We start from the raw sequence: 13747 nt of genomic DNA on the forward strand, positions 1-13747 counted from the left end.
GCACAGAGAGTACCAAGGCCCTTATTGATTCTAGGAATCCACAGGCACCTTTTCAGGCATTTATGAAAACCTCAGATCCAGTGTTGCTGGAAAGCATATGGCCACAGTAAGTGCTCAGTTTCTCAGGCACAAAACCACACTGTCCTTAAAGAGCTTTCACTGAAAAGCTGCAGACAGCAATGATGGATTTTGCCAGTTGACATTTGTCCATGCTTCAGAGGAACAGCCTTTGCAGGAAAGCTCTATTGGCCACCCAAAGCTCCAGCCACAGCTCACAGCAGAGGGGAAAGCACTCAAGAGCTGCAGAATCTGCTGGGATTTTTGACACTCACCTCTTGTCCTGTGGCAATGTCAATTGCTGTATAAACAGTTCCTGAAGCCCTAGAAACAAAACAGCAGGAGAAAGTGAGAAACACTGAGAAACACTTCAGCCCCTGGAAGTGAAAGCCAGCCCAGACAGGAGAGCTCTGCCGCCTGCAGTGTTTCTAAGGGCTCACCCACTCCTCAGCCAACAGCATGGCAGCCCACCAGCCCTCTGCCATGCACAGAAACTGAGGTCCAACATGAAGAAGAAGGGCTGGTGCAAATGTCCAGTGTACATGCCACATTATTCTAATTCAAAACCTAAGGGCGGGGGGAGTGGCTACGAAAACTGTTAAATAATATGTTCAATTCCTATCCATTTTGCTGTGGTTAATTTAGTTTTTTACCCTCTTTTTGTTTGTGTGTCTGTGAGTGTGCTTTTTCCATGAAATGTAACACACAATCCAGTTGGGCCTTCTCACACCTTTAAATTGAATCCATCTGCCAAACTCAGGCAATGTCACACAGTCACTCTGAGAACCCTGAACATATGACAGCCATTTGAGGAAAAGATCTAAATACAGCTTTCTCCAGCATGCAAGTAAACAATTTTCCATCCATCCTGCAAGGTCACAGCTAGAGCAGGTTAAGGCATCTATTATTTCACACACAAATTGAGGACTTAGAACAGAGGATACTTAGAGAGATTCTTTGTTTGTCAAGAACTGCAGGCAGCTGCTTCTGCTGAGTGCACCCAACATGTGAAGGACTCTTCATGGTGTCCATGTCTTGCTTCTGTGGCACACATAGGTTGTGTTGTAGAGCCACCAGAAACAGTGTGCTCATCTGCAGACTAGACAGGGTAGGGTTTGGTTTGCCATCTGCCTCTCCTTCAAAGATGTTCCTCCCCATAGTGACATGAAGAGCTGAAAAAGCCCCAGTCAGAGGCAATTCCTTTGGGTTTCAAAGCATCTAGGGACTTGAAAAGCCTTCCTTCAGAGCTAAACCACAGCTTTACACTGCCAACACTTAAGAAGCCTATGCCTGCAGGAGCAGGGAGGCAGTGGAGAGCCAGGGAGGGAATTCTAACAAGCAGGAATGTGCATCCTGCAAGCGTCCCAGTGATTGAAAGTGCCAAAATGAGTTTGCTCCTTCTCACATGATCCCCTGGCTTGTTTGTTTACCTGCAGGCTGAAATATTTCAGAAGCAGTTTAATTCAACAGAGACCTTATGTCTGCATTGAGAGCAATATTCTCATTGGGCATGCTATGCACACTTTTAATATAAAGGCAAATGCATTTTCCTATGACTAATTGACAAGATTAATCCAATTTGTTTTCATAAGAAGTCAACAACATTTATTCAGAATTGCTAACAATGTGATGATTCTCCTGAGCAAAGTTGTATCAGGCTTTATTTCAAAACAGCTCCTGAAATTTGAATGCTTTTGGAATGCTCCAGGCCACCTACTTGTGAGGAGTTTAGATAAAGATAATTTAAGTAAAGCTGCGAATTAAATGCAAAGGCTTTGCGATTCTGCATCACAAACTTTCACTTCTAAGCCACTCATTTCTGACCAGTCACTTTTAATCTGTCCTGAAGCACCTGGTCTTTACTGCAGTTAGGCAAGTGCCAGGACTCACCATTAGATCTGTGTCACTGTGTGCAGTGCAGTACTAACCAGGCTGCTCATGGCTCCAGACTAATTTGTCTTGCTACAAGAGCTAACACTGCTTGAGCAAACACAACCTCTTTATCAAGTGCTAGTTAAAACTAAGTTTCCTCTGGTGTCAGCAACATTTTCAGTCCTCAGCTGGAGACAGAGGACAAAACAGGGACTCAGCCCTGACCTGTTCTGCAGCACAGGCCTGCTGACTACTGTTCACTGCCAAGTGGCTGTAAAACCATCACAGTCTTTAGTAACTTCCCAGCTGTGTGAAGCCATGCAGTGCAATGTGCTGGCCAGTTGCTTTTCCTCACATAAGCAGCTGCTCTCTACCTGCAGTTCCCTAAGCAGCCACACCTCTCCCTGCCTTGCTCTCATTAGCAGCTACTAAAAACCTGCTCCCTTCCAACACCCCAACACTTGTCTTTGGCACAGCTGTACCCAACTCACTGCAGAGGTGGCAGCTCAGGAACTGGCACCTGCATTAACTGAGCAAATCACCTGCTGAGGCAGTGCCACAGCCCAGCACTGCTGCAGACACCCAAACCCCAGCCCTGCAGCACTCTGGGTGCTCCTTATCAGCCTGTTTGATTACCTTTCTGATCATCTTTCTCTTTAGGATCTTTTCCTATCACAGTAAGGTGTCCTGCAGTGTTAGAGGCATGAGTTAGTTATGGCAGCACACCACTCCCCAGGGAGGAGTTTTAACTAGCACTATGCAATCTTCAGGCTGCACTAAAAGCTGGAGGAAATCCATTCAGATACCCTTTTAGGCCACATACCAGCCACTTATCTTTCCACCAGTTGTCAAGGCACCTTTGTGCAAGCTCACTCCCACGTGAGGCTGATGGTCACGTTCTCACAGTGACAGCGATAATCTGCTTCACACACATGTTTATTCTGCTCTCACTTGTTCAGCTGACACCCCTTTCCTAAGAGACAGGCACAGCTTGAAGTTTCCACTGACATTTCACAAATGACAGCAAGAACTAAAGCTTTGGATAGGAAGCAAGTTGGAATTTGAGAAAGGGTTTTTATACAATAAGGGAGCATAAAAACCCTCCCACAAGGGCTCTACCAAATCACAGAGATCTAAAATAAACCTGCCAGAGAAAGGGCATAGGTGTGTCAGCCTTATTGCAGTACATTAACTATTCCAGGTTAGCAACAGGCCACTCTGAACTCAGAGCTCACAAACAGTTAAGGCAGAAAAATATCTCCTGAGGCCAGAAAACAGCTTCTGTCCTCCACTGCCAGCAGTGTCCTGGCATTACACAGATGGTGCCAGTCCTCCTGGAACAACACTGCCAAGGAAACACCAATGGTGCAGGCAGCCCATAGTTAAAATGCAAGTCAGATACCTAATTTTGAGGTAAGTTCTTTTGTTCTTGCCTCCTCACATAGGAAATATTTCAAATTGATCCAATTTACAGTTAGCAAAGCTGGGTTTCAAAAGGGAATGGCTTGGGTGATTATTTTCAATAAATGCCTAGAACCTGCAGGATCCACAAAGGATCTGCCACAAGGCAGATGATTTATCTTCCTCTGAAGTGCATTAGTGCTGTATCTATTACTGAATTTTTGGGTTTTACAACCCCTGCTAGAAAAAAAAAGATTATTTAATCTCTGGTTTCAGTTTCTAAACCATGTGGTTATAAGCCTGACCACTGAATATTGTTTAAAGCAAATATTTGAAATAAACATTACTGAGAGCTGACAGCTATCAGGTGGTATGTTTCTCTTTTAGGTAATAATGTTTTTTCTCCTTTCTTCAGCATTATTTAGAGACATACAAAAATGATTTCTCCTGAGAAAATAACCAAACAAGAGCCACACACTTGAGGGACAAGAGATCCTTCAGGCCTTTCTCCTTGCTGCAGATGAGATTCTGTCAGCATCAAGTTGTCCTTCAATTACTTTTGACCACAGTTACAAATTCTGATCAGTACTGAGAGACAGGAGGATTTAAAGCTGATCACATCTGAACATGTTTGCCTATCTTCATGCTTGATGCTCCACCAGCAAAATACCTGGCCCATGTGGTTTTGCACAAGTAACTGGGATATGACTTACCCTTGGCCAATTTTTTCAAATCGAGTGTATTTCTTCTTAGGATCTCCCACACTCACAATGCTCCCTGAAAGAAACAAAATGCAAGATTCTCACTTCAAACCAGAGATTCCACCTTCCAGCAGATCCAAAGTGCAGCCCCACTGTCTGGGGCTTTGAGCCATTTGTGGTCAGCTGAGTAACAACAACAGCAACAGAGGCAGCTCCACAGCACAGATGGCCTCCATAAACACTGATTTGCTACAGTCCTTTGGGGTTACCCTGACAAGAAACTGAACACAAGGAGAAACATCCAGAACAGACACAGATCAGAAAACAAGAGGCACCAATGCAAGTGTTTTTTTGCTAAAAACATTAAGGAGAGCTATAACAACTCTGCCTGTATTTTCTTGGGAATAAACACACTGTGATTCAACAAAAGGTTTACTACTTCTGAAGATTAAATGTACCTTCTATTCACTTTTTTATGAGCAGGTACCATTTTTGGAACAGGAAGAGTACTGCAAGCGCTTCCAGGAGAGGAGGAGACCATCTCAACCTTTCAGCAGTTTGCCAAAAGAATGCCTTCATGTTTGCAGTGAACAGCATCTCATTTTACCATCAAGAACAACGGGGTTTCAGAACCAGGGCCCCCATCACTGGTTTCCAGGCTAAGTTCTGAAGACATCCCTGCTCTGCACCATTTCAAGAACCACACTGCTGGTTTTCAGTGTGACACAGCCCCGGCACTCACACTGGACTCGCCCTCTCACAACCACACACACACTGTTCATGTTCTCCTGAAACCAGCAGGGTGGGTAACAAGGACAGCAGTGCTCCTGGGTGCTGGTGTGACACAGACAGCTGTCCAAAGGGATGCTGAGCCCAGCTGGTATGATGCAGAAGACAGATCAAACAAGGGCCTGCTGCCTCCCAGAAGCTCCATGCTGCAGCAGTGGGATGGTCAAGCTCCACAGCATGAGCAGGAGGTTTATACCTTCTCATCTCCTATCCCTCCTTTTAGGCAGCTAGAAGGAAGCCCCAGAGTCCTCTAGTCATGTTCTTCTCTACTAAAGAGTTATTCTGTAGTGAAGACCTGCTCTAGAGAAGCAGAATGAGCATTTCTTTATGCCATGTGTTTCAGTGAGATGAAACTATGAAAAGTTAACCAGATTCTGAAGGTTTCCCAGCTTGGGTTCCCAACACACCAATCCACCTGACTCTTGCAGGATGGCACAGCAGGGCAGGACCACTTCAGGGCACTTGAGACCATGTGGGCATCCCAGGCAGCAGGCAGGCTCACCCTGCCATCAGCCCTGGCTGGCATTCCCAGAGTACTGGGCAAGGGGAGTGAGCATGTGGGGAAAAGGAAACCTCTTCTCCTGCAGCTCCCATTAACAATCTTGCCAAGGGCTGCAAAATTGCTGTAGCAGGGACTGAACCAGATGGTGCTGATGCCCTGTCTTCTCACTGTGCTGGCAGGCAGATTCCTGGCCAGGCATCCAGTCAGATGCCCATTTGGATGCTGAAGACCTCTCTGCTCCATACAAATGGCCTGGACAGGGGGAAGAGGAGTTTGTGACTACTAAGAGGGAATGGTGCATCATCGAGTTTTGTTTTGGATGCACAGGTAAACAAACATGTGTTTGGACTTGTAATACAGGGATACAGCCAGATCAGTCAAAGGAAATAAGCTGCAGATCACTGAAGTCTTTCCTTCTGAACTCATCTTCTTAAACTATTTCTGTGATGTACATTCCAAGGTAAGTGCTTAGAAGACATTTGCATTGAGCCACCACCTCAGGCTTCACTGTTTGCATTCTATCAAGGAAACTACCAGACCAGAAAAACCAGTAATGTTTATGGAATTAAGCCTTTCAATTTGTTTGAGTCTATCAGATTTTGGCTCCTTTATCAGACACAGACAAAATATCCTAATTACTGCTTTTTTCCTTCCCATCAGATTCCTGGCATCTCCAAATGTGTAAGAAGGTGTCAATCAGGGGGTTTAACTTCAGCTGTCAGTGGCATGGAGTCCACAATGGGTGACGGGGCCAGACTGTCCCACATGGGACTGACTCACACCCTGTGGCTCACAACCCCATGAGCTCTGCAGCAGTAAATCAAACACTGCTCCAATTCTGTGCTGGGCTGGACAACAGGAAAAACTCTGAGCTGCCAGTGCCTGGCTGGGTGCTATTTTCAGCAAGTTAATGGAACGGTGTATCTACTAGAACAGATACCACAAGTTCATGGAAGTTCATTTACTTCAGGAAAGAATACAGAGAAGGACTGAAGAAGAAAGATTTTAAAAAATTATTTTCCAAATTTGCCATTAATTTTGAAGTTCAGATTTCCAGAGTTTTTCCTCAAGACTTAAGTAGCTGCTTTTCCAGGGCAGTTGTTTGTAGCTGGTTCCCTGTACTTAAGCCAATGTACATCAAACATTACAGCATTAAAATTAACAAAGTGACAGGTACACAACTTCTGCTCAGACAAGCACTCCCTGCTCTGGACAAAAGATAAACCTATCAGCTATTTTGATGTCTTTAAGCACTTTACTTTATCAAGTCCTAAATTAAGTGGATAACAAAGCTGAATTGGGCCAGTTCTGTTTTATAGTTATCAGTGGAACATAGTCATGATTTCATTACAGACAGAATTTTATTTGATCTTATCTCAATATTACAGTCTTTACTCACTAATAAAACTCTAAAAGCTCTAAAAGAACTCAAGCTATTTCAAGCAGAAAAGAATTATGAAAGCAATTTTAGATAAAAGAGAGCAGGGGACATCTTCCTAAAAGTAGCATAGAAAGAGTTGTGAGGGAAGTAGGCAAGGTGGAGCAGTCATGCAAGTTAAAATAGAACAAGCACCACATTGCTTAAATATAATTAGTTCAAGACTCAATAAAAAAGCATCATGCCTGTTTTCAGATAGCTGCATGAAAGCACAAAAATATTTTCATTGCCCACATCACAATTTGCCCAAGGCAGACATTCAGACCTTGCTCACTTGGTAGCAAATTGTTAAGAAAGAAAAAGCATGAAAGCATGTAACATTTCAAAGATGTAACTCCCCAAAACTCCAGGGCTCAGTCCCAATCTGGCATCTAAATGACAGACATACTTGAGCTCATGGATGCAGGGTACCTGTAGATCTCAGGGAAAGCAGCCTGCCTCCCTTTAGCATCAGCTGAAGAAGCAGAATTCCTCTCTCTATAAGATGACATACCTGCAGGAAACCACCTGCTCTGGAATTTTTTTCACTGTGCCCTCAGCTAAAGCTATTGAATTTATCTCTTGGATACTCCCTAATGTCACTGAGATTCATGTCAGCCTGGTAAGAATGCAGGAAACTCTGCAAGCAGCTGAAATCTCACAGCTAAGGAAGGCTCCAGCCTGTGCATTCACAGCAGCCATCAGTGGCAGGGCAAGGATGACAAGAAGGCTGAGCAACGGCAACCACTGAGAAAAAGCCACACAGCACTCTATTACAAGCATTTGGCTCCATTAAAGACACATTATTGGCTCTGTGATCTGACAGAAGGAGGTGTAGATCAATCTGCTTTTTTTACTAACAATTAATGGTAGACACAGAATAACCTGGCTCTGCTCTGAACCCAACCATTTAATCTGAGAACACTGCACTGGCAGCTATCACGTGCAAGAAGCAAATTCAATTGGTTGCACTGCAGAATCAGGAAGGGCTTGATGTGCTTCAGTAGAGAATGATCTGCACAGGGGTTGGAGCCAACAGTCAGGATTCTAAAAGTATTAACGGGCTGGGAATTAGCTATGAGAAAGTGCCTTGTTGTCTGAGGAACATATAGCAGATGCTTCTTCCAAAGGAGAGCTCACTGACAAAACTGTAAAATTCTTAAAAACAAACTGCAGAAGTAGGAGGAGCAATAACAATTACAAAAAGGACAGCAAGAGAATACCTGAAAAATGTGTAACTGTCCCAAGGAGAGCTCACTGAGGCTGAAGGGACCAGCTTAGTGCTGCAGTTGTCTACTGGTAAAAAATCCCACACCAATATAAAACCTCCCACAAACAAAAACCCAAAAACCCAACAGATTTTTGCAAAGTATTTTGACTCTGATGAACCATGAGAAGTTAGGAGTCTAGAGAGAAATCAGGAACCCAAATATTCTGTTTCATTTGGCCATTAGTACACAGGAGTTCCCTATGTCATTCACTAGGTCACAGCCTTTTGCTAAACCACAAACAATCTCAGCTTTTGCCTTAAGCACAGAAGGAAGCTCAGGCAAACCCAACCCAGTTCCAGCTGCCCTCAGAGGCAGCAGGAACACCCCAAGCGTTCTCTTGCTGCCTCAAAGCACAACAGTTTCTGTAGGGAGTTGTAAATGACTCTGTGACACTAAACTGCAAGAAACATTTGGTACAGCTAATGCTGACACATGCAGCAAATACACTGCTCTGGCAGACCCAAAAAACCCAATACATACTCAGTTTCTCTAGGATCTCCTCATCTGTCATCTTGGACTTTTTTCTCTGCCGGTCTGTGTTTCTGTACAGGGTGTTTGTGTTGGAGTTTTCAGGCTGGGGAGTGGTGGCTTCTTTAGCTGGTGCTGGTGCAGCGGCAGGTTCAATAACAGAGCGGGTGTAGATCTGTGACAAGAAATTATTTTGTGTCAGAAAAGTGGCTGGCAGAGATCCCCCTGAGATCATATTCCAAGTACAAACCCTAAGGAAGATCAGGTCAGCCACACCCAGGACTCTAAAACTGGTTTTGCTGTCCACTTCTCAAACTGAACAAGCAAAAATGAAAGGTTACAAATTCATGGCCAGTTTCATGTTCAATTTTCATGGATTTGCTGATATAGTCCATGGAGAGGGGCAGGTACCTCCAGAGGCCAGTGTGTCCTATGTACTTGCCAGGATATGAACTGCATCTTTGAACTGCTATCACTGCTGACAGGGAGCCTGCATAGCTGCACAAAGTGGCTCATTTTCACACCTGTAGCATTAAAGGACATTAAAGTACCTCTTACCTGATATAAAAAGAAAGCCATGGCCCTCACCAGAATCCCAGAAACTGACATGAGAATGTGACAGTTCAAACCTGAATTTCCCAGTGTCAGTGGCTGGAGTGAAGCTCTGTGTCATGGCAGGAATTCCACCCAAGCACCTTCAGGCCCTTCAGTGCTGTCTGATCACAAACTTGCAGCTCTGCACTGCACCAAACACAGAGCTAACAAAGCTGGCACTTACTGATTTTGTGTGTTCAGGTCGTGGGGCGATAACGGGCGGAGGTTCATTGTCATCCTCCTCCTCTTCATCATCTTCATCCTCTTCTTCAGACACAGAGGGAGCCAGAGGAGGTTCTGATGCTGTTTTTGTGCTCTGTGGACAGACAGTACAGTGAGTGACAGTCTCTATCCTGGCACTTTGAAGCTCTGACAGCTACCTACACCCTCAGTCTTCCCAGACATCAGAGGCCGATCTAGACACGCACTTGCTCCTATGGGCCTAAAGTTTAAGTTAAACCCAGCACAACACTTAAAGGAATAGATGCACTGAACTCCCCCAGTCCCACTTGCTGCTCAGAGGCAGGGGGTTATATCATCTCATCCCAAATTTTCTGGTGAAACAAAAAAATGAAAATGCACCTTCTGAAGTTTTTACTAACTGCTTTAAAGCTGGCTACAACAGACCACTTGGAGAACTGATGCAAATCAAAGGCACCATTCAACATATTCACAACTGACTATGACTCTCTTTAAAATGCCATCCCTTGGGTCCAGTAGAAATAGCAGTAAGGGAAGCCCACAGCAAACAGGGAGAGCTGAGTTGGTAATTTTGGAAAGCTGTCATGCTGACTGTCTCACTACTGCCTCTGTCTGCTAGACAAAAATACTACAGCATCTGCCAAGGTGTCCATATCCACTGGAAAAGCTACTGGGAAGGGTTCCTCTGCTCTGGTGAACACCACACTTCCTCTGAGAAGTGTGTTTTATTAAAGATAAGGGAAGTGGCATTGATTGAAAACCTTAAGTGTGAATATTCAAAGATGATTTTCATTTCATTACACACAGTTGGCTGTGTAATCACAAACCTCACATGAAGCTGCTTAACACTTTAAAATAAAAGCCAAATCCCCATTCAGTCACTTGCTATTTAATTCACTAACAATAACCCTAATAAATTTGGTCATTATTAATGTGTATGTCACTCCTACATCTCTGGGATTGCTATTGCTATCCAGTATTAATTAGAGTGGATGGTTATTTAAAACTTTCCTTCAATGGGTCTAGTGAGTTACATATCAATTATAACCTTATTTATATTCAGTTATATGTCCAGATGTACTAAGGAGAAATCATGAAACTCGACAGAAATGGCATTCTAAATTTCTAAAACTAAATTAAAATTGGCTCATTAGGTGGTGCTGCATATTGTTGTGAATGATATACACCATGGCTAAAACCAGCAATCTTCTGTCTGCTAAACCAGACTTTCACATTTTTAAAAAGAACTCTAATAGAAAATCATAAATCAGCCAGGGAAAGCTCATGGCTTGTTCCACAATTCTTAAACATCAAAGGTTACTTTCCCACTCACCGAGGGATGGGCTTCTATGTATCCATGGGCGCTTTTATCTGCAATGAGCAAAGGAGAATGAACCAGATGCTGCTAAGAAAAAACCATGCCTGTTTTGGGGAATCCCACAGAACAAGTCAACCCAAATAGAGATTGTTTTTCTTCCACACCACCCCTTCAGGAGCAACACCAAGGAAGAGAACAGGACAAAATTCCAGACTGTCTATTTCTGGCCTGTTTGCTAGTAAATAAAGTAAATAGAAATTTGGTCACGAAAAAGCAAATTGTTCTTTAACTGTCAATGCTTCTGTTCCACCCAAGACCTAAAGCAGCTTTCTCTCTTTTTTTTCTCCTTTTCTTCCTGTGGTCTTTTTTTTTTTTTTTAATTAACTGCATGCATTCATTCTCGTTAGCTTGCTGACAACATTTCCACAGAAAAGCTTCCTCAAAACTCTTCTTAGCCTCAGCAGCTCTATTCTGACAAAGCATGAGAACAGCTCCTGGGTTCAGGAGCACACATGAACTGTTATGAAGTCTGTATTTCATCACAAAGGGAATTGCTATTTTAGCACACAGTAAGCATCAAATTAGCCAAACACTTTAATGATGAAATTTGGGTAAAAAAGATGCTTCTCTCAATCCTGGAGATAAGTGCACAGAAAGATAAGTTTTCAGAAAGACTTCTGAAAAGTTACTGCATTTTGGAAGTTGTCTCGCTTGAACCTTCAGATTGAGGAAATGACAGACTCCAGTGCCAGAGGCCATCCTGTGGAGGAAAGGGAACCCCAGCAGGTGACACTCCAAATGCTGTCTGCATCCTGCTGCTACTGACACCCCCTTTTTTAGCTGAAGCTATCAACAGGCACTCTACCCAACTAATGCCATCCTAATGGCATTTTTTTAACAAAATCTTGGTTAGTTCTAAAACCCTGCAACAATGCAAGGTCACCATTTTAATAATGTTTGGGGGTGGGGAAAGGAGAAATGGAATTAATTTCTGGAGTATTCCACAATGAAGAATTGGTTCAGGTTGCCTCCTGACAACTTGAATGTTGGATTTTGCTCTGTCTCATTTTGGAGCCTGACCTCCCCTGTCGGGAGACATCAACTTACCTCCTGATGTAAAGCTCATGTATTTCTGGTTGTTAACTGTTTCTTTTGAATCATAAAATTTGAGAACATCTAGAACAGCCTGTGGGTTCTTCTTCTGCTCCAGTTTTGTTATGTTGGAGGTCTGTAGTAGCCTGGCCCACTGCTCTGGAATGCCCTGTAGATGTCGAGTGGAAACAAAGTGGGTTTAGAGTATTTAAAATCTGCAGCCTCACAGATCTTTACCAAGATCCCATGCTTGCTGTAAGATTACTTGCAGAAATTTTGATTGACACCTTACAATTAAAATTAGATGCAATCATTTCTTCTCTATCAAAAATCTAGCTAAAACCAGGACCCAACTTTATAAAAATAAAGTAATGACTGTGAAAGGAAAAAAAGGGGATGAAACTTCTCTGGAAATCAACTCTGCTCTTCCATGGAATAATGATTTAAGGCTTAAGCTTGTTTGCCTGGTGATTCAGGGCAGACATAACAAGACTATTCTATATTGGTGCACAACACAGTGTTTTTTAGGAGCTTTACACTGGACTTTTCATGCTTAGGAGTGCAAACACATTTTGCTGAAATGATCACTGCTGTCTGATTCAAAAGTAAACCCCACCCTGATCCAACTAATTTTCAGTACACCAGGGAACACTGCAGGGTAAGGAATCTGCCTTTCAGCTCTCAAAATCATGACACTGAGGTATACCACAGCTGCAAAGGATGTCTCTAGATTCTCTACTGCAAACATACAGAAACCAGGGATTCATAATACAGGCTGAGAGTTCATCCAAAGCTTTGGATGAATTCTTGGACATTTTATGGGTGAGGTAGAATTTGAAAATCTATCCAGTTACTAAAAGCCCCAGCTCTACACTGAAATTCTATTGATGAGAACTTGCTTCAGTTATCCAGGACAATTCTGGCATGTCATTTCCCCCTTTACTGCACAGCTGACATTGACCAGCGAATTGCAGGGCTCACTGAAGGAAAAACGTGCCACCCCAATCTACTTCCATACAGCTTCTTCTCAGAAATTGCCCACAAAACAATGTGTGACATGGGCCTCCAACGTTTAGGATTGATGAAAAAAAAGTGGGAAAAGCCAAGCAACAAATCTACTGCACACACATCAACCTGCTGCTGCAGTGCTATGACATCTCAAAGAAGCATTTGGGGCCTGTGACGCACCTCTGGGAGCTTCCCTGGGCACATCTGTGAGCCATAGAGATCTGGCTGTAATGGACGTAAATAAAGAAAGAAAAGAAAGTTAAAACAGAATGTGGGAAAACTCAGAAGGCGGTGGGAGGAGGAAACCAATGGGCCAGAATGGGCAAGTCCCATCTCAAATGGGAATTACAAAGTGGATACCAAATAGATCAGGTGGTAGACAGGCTACAGGAAGGCAGATTTAGGGAAATAGAAAAATCACAACTGTTCCAAAGTTTGGAAGCATCATTCCCCCTCCTTTTGCTTCTAAACAGTTTTTCTCTCCTCATAAAAATACATTCCTGAGAATTAATGGCAGTTGACTAGAAAAATTACATGTGCTTTCCCCAGTCAATTCAAAACTAAACAAAAAAAAAAAAAAAAAGAGAAGGATCTGGGCTTTTGCTGTTTGACTAGTTTTGAAGCCAGATTACCATTTTTGAATGGCTCTATAAAAGTTTTTTCCAGGCTTGGGCGTTCTCCAGCCCTGAGATCACCATTTGACCAGCGAAGAGAGCAGATGGTCAAAGTCAGATTGTGAAATCTGGGAGGCTGTGAATTGCCACAACACAAACATTCTGTGTGTGTCAGACTGAAAATCAGGACAATTGCAAAGAAATGCTTGATTAGATTAGGAACGTGCAACTTCTTTGGATCTACAGCCACAACTTTTCCCACTTACAAATGTCATAATCTAGAAGCTTTAAAAGTTTGGTGGGTAACCACATTTTCTTCTAGGCTGGGGATGAGAAAATAGTTTCAAACATGCATGCCTTACAAAAAAACACACCTCAAAGGCCTGCTAACCACACTGCCCTTCATTCAGAAAATGCAAATCCTTTTTCAAATAAAGGAACA

At 43.2% G+C, this 13747-nt stretch overlaps 1 protein-coding gene across 6 annotated transcripts in view; it reads right to left on the minus strand.

The window, feature by feature from the left end:
- PAK3 (p21 (RAC1) activated kinase 3) overlaps positions 1–13747 on the minus strand; it is a 124635-nt gene that overhangs the window by 15270 nt on the left and 95618 nt on the right. For all 6 annotated transcript variants that reach the window (XM_064713295.1, XM_064713296.1, XM_064713294.1 and 3 more), the window contains exons 4-9: positions 11699–11852; positions 10607–10644; positions 9257–9388; positions 8491–8653; positions 4044–4107; positions 333–381 (exon numbers count right to left, since the gene is read on the minus strand). In XM_064713295.1, the coding sequence (XP_064569365.1) occupies positions 333–381; positions 4044–4107; positions 8491–8653; positions 9257–9388; positions 10607–10644; positions 11699–11852 (600 nt within the window). The remainder of the gene's footprint in view (positions 1–332; positions 382–4043; positions 4108–8490; positions 8654–9256; positions 9389–10606; positions 10645–11698; positions 11853–13747) is intronic.

This window comes from Zonotrichia leucophrys, chromosome 4A, assembly GCF_028769735.1.
Source record: "Zonotrichia leucophrys gambelii isolate GWCS_2022_RI chromosome 4A, RI_Zleu_2.0, whole genome shotgun sequence".
Lineage (NCBI taxonomy): Eukaryota > Metazoa > Chordata > Aves > Passeriformes > Passerellidae > Zonotrichia > Zonotrichia leucophrys.